Raw genomic sequence first — 24,909 nt, 5'->3', positions numbered from 1 at the left:
TATTTATTTTTTTTTTTTTGCAGATTACTTTTTTTTGCAGATTACACAGGTTATAACAAAATTTGGGTATAATTCTCTGTGCTCTACAGTAAGTCCTTGTTGTTTCTCTCTTTTGTGTGCAGTAGTTTGTGTCTATTAATCCCACACCCCTAATTTTCCCCTCTCCCTGTCCCTCTCTCCTCCTGTAACCATAAGTTTGTTTTCTACAGAGTCACTCTTGCTCTGTCCTGAAAACAATCAGAACCAATCCAACCCATTCCCGTCACCAGGCAGGTGAAGGGACAGAGGCTCAAGCAAAGAGCAGGGGTTCACACAATCATCTGGCTCCAGGCCTCCGCATGCTCGTAGGACCTTTTCAGTTTCAGCACGAGAGCTGTTTCTCTCCTGTGGCCTCCCGTTGCTCTCAGGACAAACCCCCCGCCGCCCTGCCCAGTGGGCTTTCCCCGCTTATCCTGGCCTTCTTTCCAGTGCTTTTGGTCTTCAGAGCACCAAGCCTTTTGTTTCCCTTCTCAAGACGCCTCTCTGCCCATAACTCCTCTTCCCGCCCCTCTGCCTGCTTAACTCTCCCTCCTTCCTCTCTGAGCTAAAGCATCACCATCGCGGAAAGCCTTTCCTGACCTGATCAAGTCCGTTCTCTGGTCGAAGGCCCTCTCCTTCCTGGAATCCATCCCCCATCATGACTCCACCCGCGCTCCTTCGTGTGGTCACTGCATCGATGTCTCTCCAGGAGACAGCAGCTCCCCATGGGCTGGAATCTGTCCACATTGTTCCCCTCCCTCCCCTGGATCAAAGAGGGAGGAGGAAGAAGCTGAACGCACAAAGGGGACGTGGCCTGCTGGCTCCAAGGTAACAGCTCTGGGTTTTCATCTTGGCCACGAGACCGGGGAACTCATGTCATTGCTCTGCGCCTCCATTTTCTCATCTGTGAAATGGAGCCAGGTGAGAGACACCTGCTCAGGCTTGTCGTGAGGCTAACAGAGATCTCAGAGGGGAAAAGTGGTTTGTGCAGAACCCAGGGCTGATGACCACGGCAACCTGCCTGGTTTCACCTCTTTCACGTGTGTAGAGGAGTCCTGATTGTTAACAAGTGGCACACATGCAGGTATGGTCGTCCCACCTGGGGTGTCCTCCCCCCGCCTGCTCTGGGAGGGTTAAGAGCAAACATTCCCCGCCACCCAGGGCTGCCCTTAGGAACGACCCCAGAAACCAAGGCTGGCACAGGCTGGAGGTCCTTCCCCCAAACACATTGCTAACTGTCCGCTCTTACCCTGGGCTACCCAGGATGGGGACTGGTGCCTGAGGGACTTAGCCTGGTCCCCTTCAGACGCTGGCGCTTGGCAGCCTTGCCCACCTGGATGAGAACCCGGCCTCCTTTCCATCCCAATGGTGACGTGTGACCTGCCGCCTGATCACCAGGGCCCTGGAGGCTCTCTCGGCAATGTCCAAGATGCTCTTAAACTCTTAATCTGGGACTTGGAGGTCAGAGTCTGTCTCCAATTCTCTCCTCATGGAGGGATCTTGAGCCTTGGCCAAGCTGAAGCATCCTGTGAGGCACCAAGACAGGGCCCTGGTGGCTGAGGAAGTCACACCATCTCAATATAGCCGTGGTCAAGTCTTGTTTTCCTAACAGCCACGTCAGCCAGCATGGGAAACACCACAGCTTGAAGGAGCTGGAAGAGCTCCTCGTGGTGGCCTCAGCAGGAATGGAATATTCTCGGCCATCTGCTCAGAACAGCCCATCTCTGAGCAGGACTCACAGAGCAGTGCCTTCTAGGAAAAGCACACTCTGTTCCTTTATTGCCACAGAGTTTGGTGACTCCTGTTCAGGAAGTTCTTCTGGCTCCTTGACTGAAGGTTTGGATGATCAAGTCAAGAGCTGCTCTCCAGGGGGAAAAGCTGGTTTTGAGTCTCTAATTTCTCACACCCAAGACAGCTCGGCTGAGGGTCCTGGGGACCCTCTGACCCTCGGCTTCCTGGCGACTCCGTGGAGGGAACTGGGTCGGTGTTCTCTGTAGTCCTTCTGGATCTGGAGTTCTGATCTGGATTTGAATCCAGGATGTGGGTTGACTGACAGTAACCTCCAGAAATGCTTAGCCCCACTGGCTCAACAGACACTCTGCACCCACTGGGCAATTCATTCATGGTGAAAAAAAGCACGAAGCCAGGTTCCCAAGGCTGATGCTCAAGCCTCTGCTGACTAGACAAGCCCCGGGCTTTGGGGTACGCTCAGGTCGTTTATAACATCTTGCAGGAAGATGGGCTCATTCCCCTAACCTCTCTGAGCTCCCAGACACGGTTCTGGTGTCGTTTTTACAGTTGCTCCAACAGAATCATTCTCAACAGGGTCAAGAAGCCTTCTTGGCTTCAGCCCTGAGCAGGACAAGACAGACACTGCCCAAGGGAGGAACTGGACGACAGAAGCCAGCTGGCTTCTTGAACCCCAAACAGAAAAAATTCTGGATGGGACACAGCAGTAGGGGAGAACATATTTTCTTTAAGATTTTTTCCCCTTTTTTTCTTCTTTTTCTGAGCCTAGTTTTCAGGAAATTGGTTATCTATGGCATCATTGTGAAGCCAGGACCATGCCACCAACTGTAAAGCTTTAAAAGTTGAACGGGAACATTGTGATGTCAGAAGTTCTCGTGGCATCTTTTCTGTTATCCCAGGATAATCATGTGTCTTCATGCCCCCTCGTGGTTTATCGGTGTCATGTTTGATTCAGGCGCAGAGAAGAGAAGCTGCCCTCAGCTCTTTTCATAAAGCACTTAGTGCTGTCAAATAAATAATGAAGAAAAACTGTCTAAAAAATTTTTTTTAAGTTATTGTGGAATCTGATGTATCCGGGTTGGAGTCTGTGTCATTCCTAAGTTCACTTCGGAAAGGCCGGAACTGGCTTCGTAGTGTTCCCATGGCTCAGAGCCCGGCCCAGGTCAGACTCACGGGGACAGCCCTACACACAGCGACAGCCCACGCCGAAGCCCCAGCTGTGTCAGAGCCTCTGGGCAGCGAGGCCGAGGTGCTGCAGACAAGCAGACACAAATCTGGAACTACAACCGTTACGCCTGGGGCAGGAATCTGTACTTACCCCAAGACGATTTTGATGTAAGCTAAAATTGGAGAACCACGGATCTAGCCAAAGGAGAGAATGGAAATTTAAGAATGGGATAAGCCTTGTGCCCACCACACGGGTAGGTCTCAGTGTTACATAGTGTCTGGTTAGGGTTCCCTTGTCCAAGCAACCCACCGGTGACTCCTTTACTAAGATCCGATGCAGAGATTTAAAAAAGAAGTTTAAAAATGCTTAATGAAAACACTCAATATCGCTAATTATTGGAGAAATACAAATCAAAACTACAATGAGGTATCACCTCACACCAGTCAGAATGCCATCATTCAAAAGTCCACAAATGATAAATGCTGCAGAGGCTGTGGAGAAAAGGGAACCCTCCCACACTGCTGGTGCAGACACTATGGAAAATGTATGAAGATTCCTTTAAAAACTAAAACTAGACTTACCATGTGATCCAAAAAATCCCACTCCTGGGCATATATTTGGAGGGACCTTAATTCAAAAAGATACATGTACCCCAATGTCCACAGCACACTATTTACAACAGCCAAGACATGGAATCAACCTAAATGTCCATCGACAGATGACTGGATAAAAAAGATGTGGTGTATTTATACAATGGAATACTACTCAGCCATAAAGAAGAATGAAATAATGCCATTTGCAGCAACATGGAGGGACCTGGAGATTGTCATTCTAAGTGAAGTAAGCCAGAAAGAGAAAGAAAAATACCATACGATATCATTTTATATGTGGAATCTAAAAAAAAAAAATGACACAACTGAACTTATTTACCAAACAGAAACAGACTCATAGACATAGAGAACAAACTTATGGTTATTTGGGGGGGAAGTGGGTGGGAAGGAATAAATTGGAAGTTCGAGAATTGCAGATACACACTACTATATATAAAAGAGGTAAACAACAAGGTCCTACTGTACAGCACAGGGAACTATATTAATATCTTGTAGTAACCTAGAATGAAAAAGAATATGGAAATGAATTATGTATGTATATGTGACTGAAGCATTATGCTGTACACCAGAAACTGACACAACATTGTAAATTGACTGTACTTCAATAAAAAATGCTTAATGAATATATCTGCAGTAACAAGTAAAAACGTGTACACTGTGATTTTTAAGTTAAAAATTTAAGATACAATAACTGTATATTGGCTATAAAAGGAACAAATGACTGGCAAGTCCACAGAAGAAATGACATTGGGAGGAAGTATACCAAAATGCTAACGTGGTTACGCAGGGTGTTAAATCTTTAGATCATCTCCTTTCTGTTTCTCTGAATTCTCCGTTTTCTGTGATGATCATATGTCACACATATAACGGGAAAGGAGATAAAATGCCAACAGACTGACAGCCGAAAGAGGAAGGGGCACTGGCCTCAGGAGGGCAGTCCATTCTCACAAAGAGGAGCGGTTCCCTGTGGCACTGGGGTGGCTCAGAGCAGCCCAGGCCAACACCGTCCTCTCTCGTCTCCACTCACAGCACGTGGTTTGACACAAGAGCCTGCTGCCTAGGGGGATTCAGAAGGAAAAATCCCCTGACACCCTGAGTAGTGCCGATAAAGAGGGTCCTTCACCAATGGACCAGAAGTCCCTTGACCAGCAGGGAACTATCTGGGCTGATTCCAGAACTCCATCTGTGTCTGGGCATCAAGGCAAAAGGCAGGTTTTCTGGGCACACAAGCAGATCTAGTTCTGCTTTGGTTAAGACAGACCCATGCTATGGACGGAAGGTGCACCCTTGCTTCCAGACTTGGACACTTGGACTACCCCACCCGCCTCAAACCCTGGCTAAGCCTCGAGAGCCCAGGTGCCCCAGAAGTGGCGCTGCCCTGCCCACCCGCCCAGAGGATGCTGCCCGCGTCCACGGAGTGTCCCTGTCCCACCCCACTCCAGGTCAGGAGGGTGACCTCAGGGACATGGTCAGCCCTCGGGGTCCTTACCTGTTTGCCTCGTTTTCCTGGTCTTCCCGTGGGCCCCCGGTGTCCTGCCATCCCAGGCTCACCCTTTGGCCCCATTTCACCCTGGAAGGAAGAAAAGAGAAGCAAGAGGGGAATGTGGTCTGTCCAGCTCTGTCCAGTCACGGGCCAGGAGGGCAGGGTCCCTGGTCCTTCCCAGTCTTTCCCAGGTGGGCTGCTCCGGGAGACAGGAGAGCGATGAGTCCTCCTCATGGAGGAGGAGGGGAGGAGGGGTTGCCCCGGGAGGGATTTGCCATCTGAGGGGGCGTCTGCACACCAGGCAGCACACATCCTGGGGTCCGAAATAACCACCTATGTTTCTGTCGCACGTGCCTGCGGCAGCATCAGGGAAAAGGGCTTGCTCTTTTTGTTGAAATTTTGTGTTGTGTCTTATTTTCTATTTAGCACAGATTCAAATCTGTGGGTTTTTGAACAGTCGGAGGCAGTTCTGACCATGGTCGTCTTCAGGAAGTTTCTGCCCACGTTCTGCATCTCCTCACTCTTCAGTCCGAAATGGGCTTGGGTTCTACCTCACTTCCACTAGATTCAGATACAAACTCTTTGTCGGGGGGAGATGTTTCAGACATAAGTTCAGATACTCAACAGAATTCTTCAAAGAGGCATGGAAAGCAATACTCCTGGTGGAGAAGCCCTATTTTGAACTGTGAGAACCAAATGCACCGAGTGCAGAATTCCAGAGTTTGAGGCCAGCCTTAGTAAAACCCATCTCTCCATCTTGGTTTCTCTCCTCCTTCCTGGTTCTTCCAGGATTCCAGGCCCACTTGTGGCTTCTTTGGATCGTGACCACCGCAGGGCATCACTCCCACCCCCAGCAGTCCTGCTGCAGCCCCGGATGCAGCACCACGAGCCAAGTTTAGCAGCTGGAACCGTGACAGTGTCCGTGACTGAGCAGCCAGTGCCCGTGAGGAGCTGCTCCAGCCACTCTGAGACAACGAGGAAGCCCTGACAGCTTCTGGCTGGGAGCTCGGAGGAGCTGCAACACAACGGAAAATTCCAGGGGACACCAGTATTCAGTGAGGATTGGGCATAAACTCTGAGATTACCCGTCAGCTCAGCCAATGTCACGAATCTGTCAGGCTATCAACATCTTGCCTCGCCAAGGAGTGTCCTTAAATCTGCGATTTCTTTCCAATCCGTCCGGTCCTTCGACATGCCAGGCAGGGAGAGAGTGTCAGAGGGTTGGGTGGCTTCTCTGTGGCCCTGATGTCTGCATGGTTTCCCTCGGCTGTTTAGAGGGGGCTGAGGAGTGTCGTGTGTGGCTGGGAGAACCCAGCAGCCCAAACAGCGTATTTTGGGGGGGGGGGAACATTGTCTGAAGGAAGTGTGGTCCTTCTCACCAGCAGCTGGAAGCAGCCAGTAATGTCTTGATCTAATTTCTCTCCTAAGACCTAATTAGGGTTATAATATCAGCTCCGTCTTAAAACAGGCTGCCGTGAGGGAAGAGAACTCTCTACAGCAAGTCTAGTAAATAGGGCAGAGACCAGAGAAGCTGCCAGACTTAATCTTACAGTGATGCAGTATTCCTTGATGTCCTCTGTGGCACTGAATGAAAACCTGGGCTAAATATTTTTTAATAAAATTATTTCTCTCTTTTAATGTTTCCTTTCATTTGCTCAGATAATTCATCTATTTCTTTGCAACCCAACACTCTACGTAGGGGAGCAGCCACCGAGCTTTTGACAGCTTCAGTCCGGGATAAATTATAATACAGTCAGATGACTGACATTATTTAAATAGGATCTACTGAGGGGAGACAGTCAGATTACAGGATCGTTCAAGTTTGGAGGATAAAACTTTAGGGTGAAACTTGGAAAAAAAATTAGAATCCTAAGAGAGCATCCCATTTGCCTGTTTGCAGAATATCACACTCTGAGGCTTAGGGAAAAACGAAGTTCCAGTGTTAACGCCTTACAGCCCGAGGAACCGCCATTAGGTTGGTGGGTGTTGGACGTGGCTGTTCAGTCTTTTTCTCTGCTCTCTGACACCTCCCCTCACCCTCCCACCAGTCCTCTTCCCCAGACCCTGACCCGAAGGAAAATTTACCGCTAACATTAAAAATCTGTCCGTCAGCTGCCATGTTCACAATTTTCATCACATCTGCACCCCACTCCATTGTTACTCACTGAGTATTTTTTAAGTCAACTGGGTTACAGCCTTTTTTATTAAGCCTTGTCCCAAGCAACATATCCATGAAATCCCATTAAATACTTAAATAAATACTTAAAATTTAAAAATGTAAATATCAAATAAAGACCGTTGAGCCATCTAAACCCACTGAAGTAACTCTGCGTGCCCCGGGCTGCAGGGGCGCCCCCGAGGGAGCCGAGCTGCGTGCGGGCAGCAGCGGCTTTAACCGCGGACGCCCGACCCCGCGCACAGCTCCAGTCTGAGTCCCTGGGCACCAGGCCTTCTGCTTGTGAGCAGTCCACAGCCCTAAGGACAGGAGGTGCAGGGAAGGCCTCTCTCCACTCGGGTGGGCGTCCTTTCCTCCTGCTGAGCTGGAGGGACATCTCAGGAACACGTTCCTTCCCAACCAGAACCTCCCACAGCGACACCTGATTCCCTCCCTGAGGGATGGAGCGGCAGACCGCTTTTTGCTGTACTTAGAGGGTCTAATTCATTACTGAGGCCTATTTTTACTACTTCTAGGTACTTACTTTCTGCCCCAACATTCCAGGAAATCCTGGGAAACCCTGTGAAGAGAACAACAAACACAGTGACTCCTCTGAAATAATGCTTGGAAGGGCTGTGAAGAGCTTGGTCAGCCATTTTCAAGATAGAGCCCTGTCAGTCATTGAGCCAGCCAGTCATTCATTCAGTCAGTCAGCCAGTCAGTCAGCCAGTCAGCCAGTCAGTCAGACAGACAGACAGCCAGTCAGTCAGTCAGACAGTCAGTCAGACAGCCAATCAGCCAGTCAGCCAGTCAGACAGCCAGTCAGTCAGTCAGACAGCCAATCAGCCAGTCAGCCAGTCAGACAGCCAGTCAGTCAGTCAGACAGCCAGCCAGCCAGTCATTCATTCAGATAGTCAGTCAGCCAGTCAATCAGCCAGTCAGCCAGTCAGTCAGACAGCCAGACAGCCAGTCAATCAGCCAGCCAGCCAGCCAGCCATTCATTCAGTCAGTCAGTCAGCCAGTCAATCAGCCAGTCATCCAGTCAGTCAGCCAGACAGACAGCCAGTCAGTCAGTCAGACAGTCAGACAGACAGTCAGTCAGTCAGACAGCCAGCCAGCCAGTCAATCAGCCAGTCAGCCAATCAGTCAGTCAGTCAGATAGTCAGCAGCCAGTCAATCAGCCAGTTAATCAACCAGTCAGCCAGTCAGTCAGTCAGATAGTCAGTCAGCCAGCCAGCCAGCCACAAGATGGGGTGGGCAGGGGCTGCCACGGTGACTGTAGTTTGCCATTTATGCTCCCATTACCTTTTCTCCTTTGGGGCCCAAGTCCCCCCTTTCACCTCTGGACCCCTAGGAGGAACCACAGGAGAGAATCTATGAGTTAACACCATGGGGGGAAAACCAGAGTGTTTCAAACTGAAACAGACTCAGAGGGGTGGAGACTGGTCCCGGGAAGGAATGCTTTGTGACATACCTCCTACTTAGACCCCAAAGACCTCTTACATTAATAGAGGACAACCCATAGAAGGTTCTGGGTCCCAGACTTTCTCTTATCCTCTAGGACATGTGTCCCTAATGTCTGGCTGGGGTTTTGTGTTGCCCCATTTTTGACAGATGACATGGTTGTGTGGTAGAAGCTTGGTCTTGGACCCACACCTGTCACCTTCCCTCAGCACCCCGTTCACCTCCACCTGCATGACCCTCAGCTGCTCACCCGCTTCACGTGAGGGCTTCTACCTCCACCAGGAGCTCCTCCCGACCTGCCCCAGGCCTGCCCCAGAGGCCTTCGCTTCCCTCTCCCAGCCACTGATGGGGACGGGGCACATCTCGGCCTGTTGGCTGCAGTTGCCGCCTAGAGAGACCCCCGGGGACCCCTCTGCTCATCACTGACCCCAGACCTGGCAGCCCAGACCAAGCCATCAAGACGGGCACCAACCTTCTCCCCTCTGGATCCAGGGTGGCCCTGAAAGAAAGCGAAGGTGCGTTGACAGTCAGCCCCGGAGGACCGGTGGGTTTGGTGCCAGAGCGAAGGAAGCCCTGACTGTGGAGGTGCGACGTCTGCACGTCGCACTGCAAGTTTGAGGGGCAGGGGCTGCAGCCGTAAGTCGAAAGATGTCCCTGAGGGCTGGGTTTACACCAGGCCTAAGAAGAACACTGCTCTTCTGACTCCCCCAAAGGCCTGAACAAAAGTTTCCATCTGCTCTGCTGTACAGAGGCCTAGCCTCGCAGCTCAGGAGACCAGCATGAATGCCTCCCTGCACCCCCACATCCCAGGGCATGACATCCCCCAACGGGCCGGCAGAGACAGGCGCACTCTGACACTGGGCTCTCCAACATCTGTGACAGTCCCCAGCCCAGTACGCAGCCACCCAGTCCCCATCTTTACAGCTACTCCAGAGCCTGGGAACATTTGTCTGGACCAACGCACTGACCTTGGAGCCCACTGGTCCTCTCGACCCTGGCAAGCCCATCACACCTAGGTCGCCTTTTTCACCCTGTGGGAATCAGAAAAAGAAGAGGGAAAAAGAGCTACAATGACACTGCCTAGAGAAAGTGAACCAGGAAAGGCACGGGCAAGACCAGGGTGGGAATGGGGACACTGGGGCTGGCCTGTGACTCCGAGGACCCCAATGCTGCCTAGCTCACTCGCCCATGACTGCATGCTCCACGCTTCATTCTGGTGTTTGAGATTAAACAGAGAGTGAAATTGTCTAAGGCGGAGACTGTCTCCAAACTAAACACTCACTAAGATACTGTAAGTGGACTGATGTTTGGTCTTCCAGAAAGGGCTGTGAAAGGTAGGGGAGAGCATGTGCAGGCAACGGGGCTTCAAAGGACAGGGTGTCAGCGCCCCCCAAAACTTCCCCTTCTCTGCTCTTTACATAGGGAGAATCTTTCAGATATTCCCATGTACTCTTACCCTAGGTCTGCAGCCAAGCAGAATGAACAAGAGACTCTGGGTATTTACCATGGAGGCTGGGGGCTAGGACTCATGGCTGGGATCTTAGAATGGTTTACAGTTGGAACTTTCAGTACTTTCTGTGCTAAAAAAATCCTCTAAAACAGCACTAAACTATAAAATATATGGTGAGCCCCATACTTAATTTTTAATTTTTTCAGAAGTCACAATAAAAGTAAAACTAAACAGATGAAATTAAGTTTAAAACATATTTTATTTCCTCTAATTAATTTAATCTAATTATCTTTTCAACATGTCAATTAAAAATCACTAATGAGGGTTCTACATTCTATTTTTGATAATAAATATTTGAAACCTGTTGTGTATTTAACATTTAAATCACATCTCAATCCAGGTGCGAGATTTTCATCCAAAACACTTGATCTGTATTTAGGTTTCATTAAATTTATAGTTAAAGAAAAAAGCAAATTCACATACTCAAGTCACTCCATGATACTTAAATGTTTTCCAATAACTGCACAGAGGAAAGGTTTTTCAATTCAAACTTAAAATTCAATTCCTCAGTTGCACGGGGCACATTTCAAGGGCTCAAAAGCTGCACATGGCTGGTGGCTGCCATGTTGGGCAGCTCAGCTCTGTGTAGTGGATTTTTAAAGAAATATCCTTAGGACTCTTCCTAAGAGGACTGGGAACAATTTTCTATCCTCGTAGTAAATACAGCCAGTAAGTGAGTCATGGCAGAATGTGACATTCACCTGCCCACCCCTGACTTCGGCAGGTCACATTTCTAAGTCATGGCTTCCACACCCAACGGTCCAGGATCAAAGTGAGAAAAATGTACCCGAAGACGTGGGTGTGGACATGTTGGCTTTTCATAACCTGCCTGAGGAAGGGGGTTGTACCAGCATTTGGTGATCTCTCTCTGAATGTATGAATTCAGCGAACTCCTGTGCCCTGACCCCCAGCCCTGCCGATGAGCAGGACAGGCCAACAGCTTTCTGGACACCAGCTCTCTAGGGTCACCCCAGGAAAGCTGAATAACTAACTGCACGTTAACTCTCAGGACAAGGAGCCCCAGGACCCTCATTCCCCGCCAACCCCGCAGGAGCAGAGCTGTGGGACTGACCAAGACCTTGGGTCCAAGGGAAGCAGGAGTGTCTGGGGACCTCTGGGCAGTCCTCATGGTCCCTCCTGCCTCCTCCCCCGAGCCCCGCAGGAAGGGAGCTTCACCTACTATGGGCCAGGGGCCAGGGGAGCTGCCACCTTCTCCCCTCTGGTTCTGACACCACGTCACACTTACCCTGGGGCCTTCAGGGCCGGGCCAGCCGACAGGCCCAGGCATGCCAGGCACCCCGGGGGGGCCAGGTCTACCCTTCAAAGACAAAGAACACAAGTCAGGACAGCTAGCTTTGTTCCCCTCCTTCCAAAGACTCCGATTTGTCTCTGGGGCCCAGAGGGAAGTGTGGGCCTCCAAGCGTGGCCCCAGGGCCCCCATGCCCGCCCTTAGAAGACTGATGGCCGAGAAAGTTGGGTCACTTGGCTGTAAGTCAAAGCCCCTGGCCACGTCGTGTCCACACACAAGACTTCCACTCACGACACGGAAGGTGGTGGGGAAGGGGTTCTCAGCGTCTCAGCTCTTCCATCGTTACCTCCTCCACCATCCACCCCCGGTTTTCCCTGCATGCCCCCGGGAGGCAGCGTATGGGGAGGGACCATGCCTGGAGCTGCAGCGATGCTGCTGGCACTCCCTCCGCATCTTCTCCCCGACTCGGGTGCCCACCTCCCAGGGCGTTCCCTCCTTGCTGTAGCAACTCACTCCTGCAGCCTGCGACGGTGGAGTCTGAGGGGTGCTCGGAGCTGCCTAGCAGTTTATGTACCTCTCCCTTCCTGCAGCCCACAGCCCAGCTCCCTTCTGTCAAGGCAGGACGAGTTCTGTAGTTCTGTGGTACGATGCAGACTCCAGGGCTCCCCTAGGGATCAGCCTGAGGCTGGATGTCACCTGATCCCACCCTACACCAGCCTTCTGCCCCTGCCCCTCTGAGGCCCCCTCCCCTCAGGCTTCTCCTGACAGAGCCCCTCGATGGTTCATCCACTTGCACACATCCTGTCCCATCTCTGTCTCTGTGTCTCGGAACCCCTGACGTAAGCTGCTGAGCTGTGGGAGTGTGCCCCGTGAGAGCCCCAGGGAGCGGCCACTGGGGGTCTGTCCTGACCTCCGCCCCCACTGGCTACTTTCAGTAAGCCTCACTGGAGATGTGGGAGGCTTGGCCCCTAAATCAGAGATCACAGATGCTGGCCTGTGTACCAGGTTCTGCTCCTGCCTCCCTCAGCCCTGGCAGACGTGCCCAGTCCTTCATGGCACTTGTCGGTTCTGAGCTTGGGGGCCAGGCCAGCATCCTTCCAGCCCAGCACTTCAGACGACCACCAGGCCTTGGCTGGAGTTGCCAGCTGTGCCCTAAAGAGCTGGAACGTTGCCTCACAAAGGTCTGCTTGGGGCCTTTATTGACAGTGAAAGCATCTGAATAAGACATTTACCTGGGAAAATCGTAATTTATCTTTAGAACCCTATTCCTTGACCAAAGCACTGCACCTCCTTCCACCACCAAGCCCTACAGTTTCAGCGCCAGCGTCCACTGACCACAGCAAGTCGCAGCTGGCTTACTCCTTCCTGACACTAATGGGAGTCTTACCAACATGTGTGGGTCACTCAGAGTCCCCGTGACCTGAAGCGACTCTCATTTATTTCGGCTGGGCCTGGGAGCAGAACCATTGTTTCTGTCTGACACTTTACTCCAGTTTAATTGAATTGACAGGGAGAGTCATTTTGTGCCACTGACTGGGGCCCTGGAGGGTTTATCTGCTGGTCGCAGAGGCTGGGGGATATTTGGCCAAGCTTGGCAGCCTCCAGCAGAAGTCGGAATGCTGGCAGGAGCAGGCTGCATCTCCAGATTGCACAGTGGGCTACTGTCATGGGGATGGAAGAGCCATCATCGACCACCTGGGTATCAGGGCCACGGAGGTGCAAGGCTGGTCCCCACCCACTCCTGGGGTGCACACACTCACACACACGCGGGGCATGTTCCATACCTTCCTTCCTGGTCGGCCTAGCTCCCCCTGTGGATGGAGAAGAGAGGTAAGGAGAGGCTGTTTGGAGGAAAAGTTCTGGAAGCAGAGGGCTCTGCAGGGCTGATGACTGGGCATGCCCCTGCAGCTGGGTCCCCGGGCGGCTCACAGCTCCCTGGCCATGCTGAGACCCACCGGTGGGGTCCTACACTCACAGCAGCCCAGTCTTCACGGAGCCAGTCCTCACCCGCGAAGGCGGGATTAGCACGTGCTTTGGAATCTCACCCGGAAACTACTCCGTGGCAGCCCGAGAAAACAGGCTGCAATTACCCAGGAGATGTGGGATGAAGAAAGCGGTGGCTCATACCTTTTCTCCCTTTGGTCCTGTCTTGCCAGGAAGCCCCGGTGGGCCCTGCACAATCAAGAGAAGTGAAGAAAGTGAACATCAGACCAAGGCAGGACGGGCGGGGAGGGAGGCGGGACGGGGTGGTGGGGGTCCTGGTACCCTGGGTGCCTGCATCGGTGGCCCTGTTCGCTCTGCAGACTCAGGGCTCCAGGCACCGCGGGGAGGACCCTCCAGCCCTCTGGCCCAGGCTCCGGCTCCCCCAGCTTTCCCTGAGCTGTGTTACTGCCATGCTCACACACCCACGCTCCGTGACTGTCATTTGCTCCCTGGAATTCTTGGGTTGCCTGAAACATTATGAGGGCTTGGTGAGAGCAACTAAAAAGTCTTGCAGAAAGGCTACTGGCTGAAAGCAAGATGCCTCACCACCTCTCCTACCTTTTCAGCTGCTCCTACCAAGTGTCCCCGACAAGAGGAAGGGGTGCTTTGCACACAAGAGCAGCGGACTCAGAAACTCCCACAGTGAATTTGAAGAAGACCTCAGTGGTACAGCAGAAGCCTTCTGTTTGAAGATATTAAGGACATGGGCAAGGGAACAGTGCATCTGGGTCCCACTGCCTGGGAGCGGGGCCGACTCCCGCTCAGGGACTCCGGCACCCGCTGCACTAAAGCCCGGCACACCCACAGCAGAGCGCAGCTGCTCTCTGTTCACGTGTCTGTGAAACACTTAGCTTGCCAACTGTTTTCCAAGCTCCCCAGGACAGCAGAGAGGAAATCCATCAAACCCCGAGGCCACCACTTCATCCCCAAGACCTGCAGGTGGACATGCCTCGCACAAAGCCTGTTTGGAATAGGATTTCTATAATGCTTGTCCAAATGACAGACGGCCCGGCCCCCTGGGCCAGTGGTTCCTGAGCCAATTGCACAATAGAACCCCCCAGGGATCTTTGAAAATTTCCAAGGGGCACAGGCATCAGGGATTCTTGAAGCTCCCGGTGGATTCTGATGTGCAGAAAAGTTTGGGAACCACTGTCTTTGGTTCCCAACAGAAACTCCTGTTTCAGGGAGGGAAGGAGGGAGAGTTTCAACTCCACTCTTTTTCCTTTTCCAAGCCTCCATTTTTTCCATTTCTTCAAATGGGCTAGAAATATTTATCGTTATCAGGCCAGCATGCTCTACACAGCGGGACTGCACATGTGCTGGAGATGGCAGTCTGAGGGCAGCAGGGACCCCCTTCCCTTCTTGTGCTCTGTGGGTTCTCACGCAGTCACACACTGTTCGCATGGACCACAAGAGGTGGGACGATGGAAACCCCCCGAGAGGGGATCCTCTGGTGCCTACCCTGCCCTTGCGCAGACTTCCCAGCCCGTCTGTGGCAGCTCTGGCCAACTCAGGGTCTGAGGTCCTGTTTTCCTCATTGCATTCAACAAATCTGCAAGGGGAACCTCTACTCCCCACGCACGGGTGTGGGCTGGGTGCACGTGAGCAAGGGAGACAACCACCCTGCTCATAAGATCAGGGGCCAGTTCACTTTTTCTATAAAGAGCCAAAGAGTCAATATCTCAGGCTTTGCCTCTGATACAGCAATGCTGTCATGACAACTCAACTGAACTCTGCCCTTCAGCACAAAAGTAGCCAGAGATGATCAAATTTAATTGCAAAAACAAGCCGGGTTGGACCCCTGGATCATTGTTTGCTGATCCCAGCCACAGAGCTTACATTTTATGGAGGGGAGACCAGAAAGATCAGGCACCAAAGGTAAGAAAACTCTAACAACAGGAGAAAACTATGCAGAGAATGAAGACAGATCACTGGCTGGAGAGAGACAGGGAAGGTGCCTGCAGATGGGGTGGGCGGGGGAGGCATTTCTGCATAGGGGCATGCACACTGAGTGACCAGAGAGCTGGTCACACTAAAAATCAGGGGGAAGAAGGTCCCAGACAGCCAGAGCCACAAGCACCAAGGCCCTAAGACCGGAACAAGCTTGGGGCGCTGAGGACCGGAGAGACACAGCGCGGGCAGTGGCGGTCATGCGAGCTGATGCAAGAGGTGTGGGCAGAGTCCCTTGTGCAGAGGCTTTGCTCCAGGATGAGGGGTCTGTCTCAGTCCTCCTGTGACGGGAAGCAGGCCCAGGCCGGGGGACGTCCCTCCTTGATGGATCCCCTCTCCCAGGCTGGCCAGAGGGGCGGGAGTCTGTGAAGCAGGGTCTCTGGATGGAGGGTACTCTTTGCTGGCCTAGAAAATCCTTTCTCTGGCATTTTGCTTGTCTCTCACCCTTACTTTAGCTCTGGTGGGGTGAGATGGGCTGCCTGGTATCTGGGGGCCCAAATAAGCTTAGGGTAACATGTTCCTTGTTGTCTCCATTTTTCTGCCCTGAATGCAGGCACCCCTGCGTCCACTGGTGGGGTCCATGGTCACACTGTCATCAATGCTTGTCTGACGATAACTATATGATAACCAAGCCCAACTGGGCAGCGCCTCATTTGGTCACCCCAGAATCCAGTATTGCAGGGGAAGCTATCAGCCCCACTGCACACATAAGGAAATTAACAGGAAAGCTGGGAGGCAGAATTCACCCCAAGAAGAACCAGTTTTCTATCCACGTGTCTCTGGAACTAGAGGCAACCCAGGGAAGGAAAACACCCCATGTCACATTAAAGAGGGCAGCTCTGCCCAGTGGGTATCCCTGCTCTGAACAGAGGCAGGGCAGAGGGCCTGGGGGATGCACTGACCTGGGGGCCCGGAGGCCCAGGGGAGCTGAGTGACCCTTGCATGCACAGGGGCTCCTGTGTGGTCTCCAGCTCCAGGATGAGATTCTTCATATCTGGGGAGAGAAGCTTCAAAGCAAAGTGACACAGGTTACAGGTCAGACTTGGGGGACAGAAGGGTCACACCCCTGGCCACAGACCTGTTCCACAGTCCAGCCCCCAGGCTGGCAGTTCCCTGACACCTCAGTGGGGATCCCAAGAAGGCGACTTCCGGGCCCCCAGTTCCTGTTCTCTCACCTGCTCTGGAGACAAACTTGGCTTGAATAGATTATAGAGATATAATGTCTCTTCAACACAGTATTGGAAGTCCTAGCCATAGCAATCAGACAAGAAAAAGAAATAAAAGGGATCCAAATTGGAAGGGAAGAGGTACAACCGTCACTCTATGGAGACATAATGGCCACTTGCGATGTGTTAGGAAGCTGATTCAGGGGCCTCTATCCAACGTCCGGGGCAGCACTGGCCAACAGAAATAAAATGTGAGACACCTGTGTCTTTCACATTTTTCTGGTAGCCACATTAAGAAGATAAAAGGACACAAGTGAAATTAATTTTAAGAAGTATTTTATTTTACCCAATATATCCCAAATATTATTATTTCAATGTATATTCAACATAGAAAGTTACCGAGAATCTTACATTCTTATAAAATACATCCAGTGTGTATTTCATGCTCAGAGCACATCTCAACTGGGACTGACCATGTTAAAGGTGCTCAGTAGCCATGTAGGGCCAGTGGCTACTGTCCTGGATGGTAGAGGTCCAAGGGTTTCTGGAAAGATCTGAGCATCTCAAGTCCCTGGAAGGCCCTGGCCTATTGTCTTCCAGATCAGCATCCCAAATCTCGCACTTTCCTTACCTTTTCCCTTCTTCCCCAGTTCCATTTCCCCTCACAGGACTATTTCATGTGTCACTTCATGGAGATGGTCTAAGTTAGATACAGGCTGTGGAAGGAAATTTCACTTGGGGAGAAGAAAAACAAAAGGGGAAATTCTTGGTCTGGGCCACTAATGGGACCCCAGAAAGTCATAAATCCCTCATTGTTTTTGAGAAGATGGGGCACGTCGCCTAGTCCAGTTCCCTGGGAGTCTTCTCCCAGGGAGTCTAAGACAGTGGGAGAACAGACGCGCACCTCAAACTGCAAAGTGTCCAAATGGCAGGGGTGCGGGTGGGCTGTGTGGTGGGCCTGAGGCCCGGCCTTCTGCTCTCGCCCCGGCCCTGAGGTACTCACCGGGCTTCGGCCCCCTCGGAAGAACGGTGGTGGGAAGAGAGGGGGCGGAGGGGGTGTCAGCAGGCAGCATGCTTTGTGGCTGCCACGCTTCTTCTGGTCCAGGCCGGGAAGGGCTGTTCAGAGAAAAGCACTGCTCATTAGTGCGGGTCAGCAGTAGGGCCTTCGTGTGCCCCCCGAGCCCAGGGGGAGACCTGCATGCCTCCCCAGATGTCCGCGTCTGCTCTCCAGCCTGCTAGATGTGAGCACACCTCCTGCTTCTCCTTGACGTAGCCCTCCACCACCTTCTGAGTAAGCGAGCAGCTAGTGCAGACACTGCAACCTTAGAAGGTCCAGGTCTCCTTCTCCAGATGCTGACTGTTCACTTTGTAGATGGGACAAAGAATGCAAAGTTCAAACAGACTCAAAATGTGCCCCCCAACTAACAGGGAGAAGGCAGTGTCTGTTAATAACCTTGATATTGTGCCTGGAAGGAACTGTTCAGAGCAGGAGGCAGCCAGGGCTGGAGGCAGTGCAAATTAGACCCAGAGCCACAACTTCAAACACGCATTTGACTCCAGACTCTACACACACATTCGGGGTCACCCATGCTCACCAGAGAGCGACAGTTTAATGTCTTAAGATGTGAGTGTAAACTAAAAATAGAGTTATCATATGATCCAGCAGTCTCACTCCTGGGCATATATCTGGAGGAAACTCTGGATAAAGACACCTGCACCCCAATGTTCACAGCAGCACTATTTACAATAGTCAAGACATGGAAACAACCTAAATGCCCATCAACAGGTGACTGGATAAAGAAGCTGTGGTGTATTTATACAACGGAATACTACTCAGCCATAAAAAGTAATTAAATAACGCCATTTGCAGCAACATGGATGCACCTATAGACTGTCATTCTAAGTGAAGTCAGACAGAGAAAGACAAATATCATCTGCTATCACTTATATGTGGAATCTAAAAAAGGACACAAATGAACTTATCTACAAAACAGAGACAGACTCACAGACATAGAAAACAAACATGGTTACCGGGGGGGGGGGGGAGTGGAGGAAGGGATAAACTGGGAGCTGGGGATTTTCAGATACTAGCTATTATATATAAAATAGGTAAACAACAAGGTCCTACTGTACAGCACACGGAGCTATACTCAATACCTTGTAATAACCTATAATGAAAAAGAATATGAAAAAGAATATAAAAAATATAAAAGCCAACAATTATTAAAAGAAAAAAAGACATAGATGTAAAGAGGTAGGCCAATGGCCCTGGATCCTTACAGCTTTGCTGTGACGTGGAGACTCACGCACGTTCAATGTCGGCGTGTGTTCGGTGTTGAAGTTCACCTCGCAGAAAGGACACAGATCCTAAGTGTCCAGCCCAGTAGACTGCTGCACAGGGAGCGTGCCCTGGAAGTGGGTGCAAGGGCCCAGACACAGGACCGCGCAGCCACCAGCAGCGCCGTCAGCTCCCGCAGGTCCCTGCACTGCTCCCTCCCCACCGCCCCCGCCTCCAGCCCTGGGGACTCCTGGGGCCTGTGTTTGCACTTGACATACATGTCAACCCCTTGGGTTCTTTTTGTGCCTGGTCGCTGTTTGCAGCTGTTCGTGCTGCCAACTAGAGCTCCCCTGTGTGACTATGTGTCCATCCCATGGCCGCTGAACATCGGATGACACCGCCACACCCCCACCACAATGGCTAAAACAAAAAGGACCAAAAACATCCAAGGTTGCCAGGGTGTGGCACAGCCAGAACTCTCATGCGTGGGCTGGTGGGAGTGAAAATTGGTTCAACCTTTTTGGAAAACTGCTCAACACTGTCTACTAAAGCTGAATGTAGACACATCGTTTAGCTGAGAAATCCACTCCTAAGTGCTTACTGATGGGAAAGTGGGTGCACATTCACCCAAACACCTGAACGAGAACATTCTCAGCAGTAAGATCCATCATCGCCAAAAGCTGTGATTTTTCATCTCCCAGTTTTGGTCTCATGATGTGCCCTGGCCTCCACGCCTTCAAGCCTCTGACCTCGCAGAAAGGTTGCCCCCCACCCTCTCATGCCTCTCAGCCCTGCACCCACTTGTCAGTCTTGTCCCCCAGGGGCCAGCGCTGGCCTTCCCTTTCCACCCTGTGTTCCAGGACCTTCCTCAGACATCAGGCAACCGATAGGTGCTCCCCAGAGGGCTCTGGTGTGGGGCTGCGTGTGTCAGCTCCAGCGCCCTGGGAGTCACTGCCCTGAGCACACACACACCCTCATGTCTCGTGGACCTGCATCCCTCTGGCTAGGCCAGTGGTCCTCAGCCCCTGGAAGAGCCCCGTTGGTAAGAAATATTATTTAAAGACCCCTTTATTATCCCCAGAATGAAATTTACAAGTAAAAGACAACACATCCATGCAATTTACAAAATCAACATAATGCTCGGAATGTAACATAAAAGAGAGCTCTTTTTTTTACTTCTTTTTACCATAAAAGTAATTTAAGGTATAAAAATATGCATATTTGATTATAAGCGGTCAGGCAGAAGCAGATGGGAAAACGAGACAATGCAGGTGGAGGCTTGCGCCTGTGTGTGAGATCACAGCCAAGGCCAACACGGCAACACGGAAGCTTCAAGGGCTGGCTCCGCTGTGAGGGGTGGGACTTTCTCAAATGACAGACAACACCGCCTTAAAGCCCCAACCAAAACAAGCACAGGCATTGCTCAAGAGCCTCAGAAAACTCAGTTTAATACAAGAGCGGTTCTGCAGAGAGGGGTGTGAAAGAGAATTAGGTTCTAGGATGAGGTCTTCAGAAAAGGCGTGAATCTTCCCTGTGACACTTCAAGGTCGTGTGGCACACGGACCCCCCATTTATGTATGGTTCTGACCTGCTCTTTGCAGGAAACGTCTCACCCAGCCATTGTGACAGCCGAAAATGAAAATGTTCAAAGCAGCCCCATTAGGGACGGTTGGCTTATCCCAAGCTTGGAGCTGGCTCGGTGACAAACAGTCCACAGAACCTGGTTTCCCAAACCCAAGACGGCATCTGCCCAGGCTGCTAGGTTAACAGGGACCCCAGGGAGTTCAGAGAAGCGAGGAAGAGGCAATGACCAGCTGGGAGGGGCGCGGAGGCGTCCCAGGAGAGGGGGCATTCACGCTCATTCTGGAAGGTCAGCTGGGGTACCTGGGGACCGGCAGGTGCATGTGGTGCCTGTTTCCAGACCACCTATGGCCCCCGCGCCTCCCTGCAGCCTACATCCTGCGCAGCACCCCCCCCCCCCCGATGAAAGACCCTGCCTCCTTTAAAGCCCCTTCCCTCACTTCCTCCGGGAAGTGGGAGCACCCTCAGTGGACACACACCGGCAGCTGCTCCTCCCGCTGGGGCTTCTGCCTTGTTCACCCCCCATCTCCCGCCCCCCTCGAACCACTTCATTTCAGCAGGTGAAGACCATCTATTTCTGCCCATCCCTCAACTCCCTGGAGATGTTTGTGTTTAGCCCAGTCCAGTTTATTTACAGCTCCCACCAGCTCAGAATATTTCCATCAGGTGGACGTGTTTGTGAACAGCTTCCCCCTGCCCCTCCCTCCCAGCCATTAAGCCAGGACTTCACATGTCTATTTTGGTGTCATCCCAGTGGCCTGCGGGTTTCTCTCCGGACTGTGCTGCCTCCAGGGAATCATGTCCAAGATTGGGTCCAGCCTGGAAAAGCCCCAGGGGCTCACTTGTAATGGAAACGATTGTGTGAGCGTGTGTGTGTGTGCGCGCTCGCGCAGGGCCTGCAGAAACCTTGGGGCCCCACGTGGCTCAGCCCCAGGTAGCTGCCTTGTAATTTGAGGACTGCTTGCCCCAAATTTATAGACACCAAAGTCAGATTGTGTGTGGCCACTGCAGCACCATGTCGTGGGGAGAAACAACCCCGAGCCCCATGCAGGCTTTTGGCAAACGTTTGCTTTGCTTTTCTTGCTGCTGGCTTTGCCCTTTGGATGCAGCACCCACTTGACTCTTGGGCATATCCTTGGAAAGTGATTCACTACAACTTACTCTCAGAACGTAGGGACTTGGATCAAAGAGTGTGAGTCCGGGTACAAGTGACCGTGTGACCCACGTGACTCCCTTCTTGAAGCTGAGACTCAGTGTCCCCGTCTGCACCACGAGGAATTTGGCCCAAACCATCTCCAAAGGCCTTTTTTATTCCTCTGGTCCCAGGACCACCACCACATCCATGAGGACCTCTCACTCACAGACTGGCCCATCAGCAGGGCCCTAGGGACAGCCTTTTCCATCTGCCTCCTTCTTCTGCATCAGGTGGCACCCCTTCAGCCAGTCAAATTGTCATTAGGCGGCACTGAAGGAAAAAAGCGACCCTAACATCCTGCCCTTGCAGGCTGGGGAAATCACAGGTGCGGCCACTCTCTCCGACCCCACAGCTGCTTGCACTCAGGTCCTCACATCCTCCTTCTTTCTAGGTGCCCCCACCCCACCCCTGCCACCTGGTGGAACGAGCAGGAGCCCGAGGGGAGGACAGGCGACGGGCACACACTCACGGCATCATGTTCCGACAGCAAGTCAGGTGTCTCAGCTACAGCCACCTTCTCACCTGATCTGGCTGCGGTTTGCCCGGTTTTCTCTGGTTCTCCCGGGTTCACGAGTTCCAGGGAAGGCGGCTCCCTACAACTTTCCTTTCACCCCACTCCCAGCACACACACCTTGAAGAACAAATTCGGATCCTAACGCTTGAAGGTGTTTACACTTCTCTGAAATTCCACGTTAGGGGTTTGCTGTCTTGGGATGTGATGGAGCAGGCAGGCCTGTGGGGGGCAGGTGAGGACACAACCTACAACGAAGACACTCGCCCCAGGGACAGTCGGCCACGTGACCCAAGCCAGGCAGCCCGGAACGAGATGGAGGGCGTCTCGGCAACCCAAAGCCAGGGGTGGCCCTGGACCGCACAACACCATGCCACTTCAAAGCCAAGAGGGCAGCAGCTGCCAGCCGGCCAGTCCGAACCAAGGTCACAAGAGGGGCACACACAAGTGTGCACACACACACACACACACATCACACGAGCGTGTGTGCCACGGTCCTCACAGACTCTGTCAGACCCCTTTGCACTGCAATCCAACGCCAGCAGAGAAGTTTCAGATTTAAAGGCTGCTGAAAGCTCCCAGAGCAAGTCTGCTTTCCAAGGGTCCGTTTTTCCACACGGCGCACACACACTCACTCACTCAACTCACCCCGGCAGCAGGCTGAGTAGCAGAGCAGTCCTGAAACCGTGAGCAGGTGAGTGAGGCTGAGGGCCGGGCCCGTCATCGTCACCGGGGGGCCAGGCCCAGGCAGACTGGCCGGGGCACCGGCTGGAGGCAGGCTGAGACGCGTCACGCCCCCAGAGCCCCGGCGCCCAGCCTGCCGGGCATCTGGGGTGGGAGCTGGCCAATCCTGCTCTGGTGTTGCTTCTGCCCCAGATGCCAGGGGTCCGGAAGCCAGTCCTGAGCTCCCGGGAGCAGGACGGGGGAGGCAGCGCTCTGGCCTCGCAGGAGGTTGTGCTGGGGGCAGCTTGGGAGAGGGATGGGTCCTTGGGGAGGGCCCGGGGTGGGGAGGCGAGCTTGGGAGCCCAGGATAGTGATGGCCCTGCAGCTGAGAGGAAACCGAGTGGAATCCGGGAGGGGGATGGTGTGGGGGGACTCAGCCTCCCTCTGCTCCACGGAACGTCTTTGTTGCTTCACCATGTCAGTGCCAAAGTGCTGCCAACAAAGCTAAATTTAATTTTTTAAATATATTTATATGTTTACAAAGGGCTCACGGGGCAAACCTTAGCTGGAGCCTCCTTGTAAAATGAATGATTAAGTGACATATACCAGATGCATGTGGCAATCTGATACTTTGTAGGCACCCAGTGCACAAGCAGGCGTGCGTGCGTGCACACACACATGCACACGCAATTATCAAGATTATAGAAGACAAGATCATTAGTACTTCGCAGGAAGCACTGCTGTTGTAACCACCTTAGTAAAGATCAAGAGTTACAGCGGGAGTCAGCAAATTTTTTCGGGAAAGGGCCGGATAGTGAGTGTTTTAGACTCTAGGAGCCACGTGGCCTTTGGAGCAACTCTGCTGTTGCACATGAGAGCTTCCTGAGACACCCCGGGCAGAAATGCGAGTGGCCTGCTGCAATGGCACCTCACTTACAAAAACAGGAGGCAGGCTGGATCTGGCCCGCAGGCTGTAGTGAGCCAACCACTGAGTGACAGCCTCCAAAAGAAAGGATGTTTCCTGTATTCATTCATTCATTCGTTCATTCATTCATTCATCTACTGTCTCATTCATTCAGAAATACACAGTGAGCGGGGACCAAATGCCTGCAAGACACGATGACCCGACACGGTTCCTGCCCTTGAAATGAGTCATTTGGTGTCGAGGAATGGAGTCAGGCAAACTCAGGCTGGAGTCCTGGTTTTGCCACTCACTTGCTGTCTGACCTTGAGGAAGTTATTTACTTTGTCTGAGCCTCAGCTTTCTCGTCTGTAGAGAGGGTATGGAGAAACGCATCTTGCGAGCTCGTCGTGGCTTTTGGAGTTCCTGGGCATAGAACAGCAGCTCTTTTATCAACATTTCCATAGGTAACTTGCACAAGGTGGAGAAAGAAAGGTGGCTACCATGGGACTGGGGTGTCTGGTGGTGGGTTACAGGAGAAAGTGATGGGTATAAGTTGGGCGGGGGATACAAGTGAGAAAAATCAGGGAAAGCTTCCTGGAAGAGGTGGCATTTGAGCTGCACTTTGCAAGCAGAGAAGGTCTGCTGGTACAACAATGGGAGGGGGACAGGAGGGCAGGGAAAGGCTCTGCTCCTTCTCTGGGATGTTCCCCTCGATTCTCAGAAACACAGAGTCTAAGACATCAGAGGAGACAGTGCGGAGGGCGTGGAGAGCTCGGTCCTGAAACCCAGACCATTGCAGAAAAGTCTTCTGCGTCACATTTTCTGAAATACCCCAGTGCCAGGTCCTGTTCCTACGGCTCTATTTTTCAGGGCTCATTTCAAAGATCCTTGGAGGTGGACGTTTTGCCACTTTTAGCACCCAAAGCATCCATTTTTTACCACTGGCATCAAACTTCTTCTCAAAAGGCTTACACAAGACACCACTCCGCTATACTTTGTTTCATTATTGTCAAAATGAAGGGGACTGACCAGATGATGGCAGAGGTCCTGTCCAACCCTGCAGGCATCTGAATCTTTGCTCCGAACCCAGTGTCTCAGGCTGTCTCTCTTTTCTGTTTCTCCTTCTGCCATTCTCTTTCCTGCCCCAGGCCCATCCTCCATCTCTCTGCCTCCCTATCTCTAACTTTGTCTCACTCTCTGTGTCTGCCTCCCCAACTAACAGTTGGATTTCCTGAAGTCAAAAGCCTGGATGTGAGCTCACTCCTTAACCA

General features: G+C 52.1%; 1 protein-coding gene across 2 annotated transcripts in view; it reads right to left on the bottom strand.

The window, feature by feature from the left end:
- The window catches only part of COLQ (collagen like tail subunit of asymmetric acetylcholinesterase), a 54,447-nt gene that overhangs the window by 11,576 nt on the left and 17,962 nt on the right, over positions 1-24,909 (bottom strand). Inside the window, exons 1-11 of one of the 2 annotated variants that reach the window (XM_045524878.2) lie at positions 22,720-23,031; positions 17,510-17,622; positions 16,243-16,347; positions 13,535-13,579; positions 13,192-13,218; positions 11,405-11,476; positions 9,617-9,679; positions 9,121-9,147; positions 8,490-8,534; positions 7,729-7,764; positions 5,036-5,116 (exon numbers count right to left, since the gene is read on the bottom strand). In XM_045524878.2, the coding sequence (XP_045380834.1) occupies positions 5,036-5,116; positions 7,729-7,764; positions 8,490-8,534; positions 9,121-9,147; positions 9,617-9,679; positions 11,405-11,476; positions 13,192-13,218; positions 13,535-13,579; positions 16,243-16,347; positions 17,510-17,622; positions 22,720-22,795 (690 nt within the window). In that variant the 5' untranslated portion in view covers positions 22,796-23,031. Of the gene's footprint in view, positions 1-5,035; positions 5,117-7,728; positions 7,765-8,489; positions 8,535-9,120; positions 9,148-9,616; positions 9,680-11,404; positions 11,477-13,191; positions 13,219-13,534; positions 13,580-16,242; positions 16,348-17,509; positions 17,623-22,719; positions 23,032-24,909 lie in introns of those variants that run through there. The other variant, XM_010966050.3, reaches the window with a different exon arrangement.

This window comes from Camelus bactrianus, chromosome 1 (assembly GCF_048773025.1).
Source record: "Camelus bactrianus isolate YW-2024 breed Bactrian camel chromosome 1, ASM4877302v1, whole genome shotgun sequence".
In the NCBI taxonomy this organism is placed as follows: Eukaryota; Metazoa; Chordata; class Mammalia; order Artiodactyla; family Camelidae; genus Camelus; species Camelus bactrianus.
Note: the sequence above shows the minus strand (reverse complement) of the source record. Positions and strands in the feature narration are given on the sequence as shown.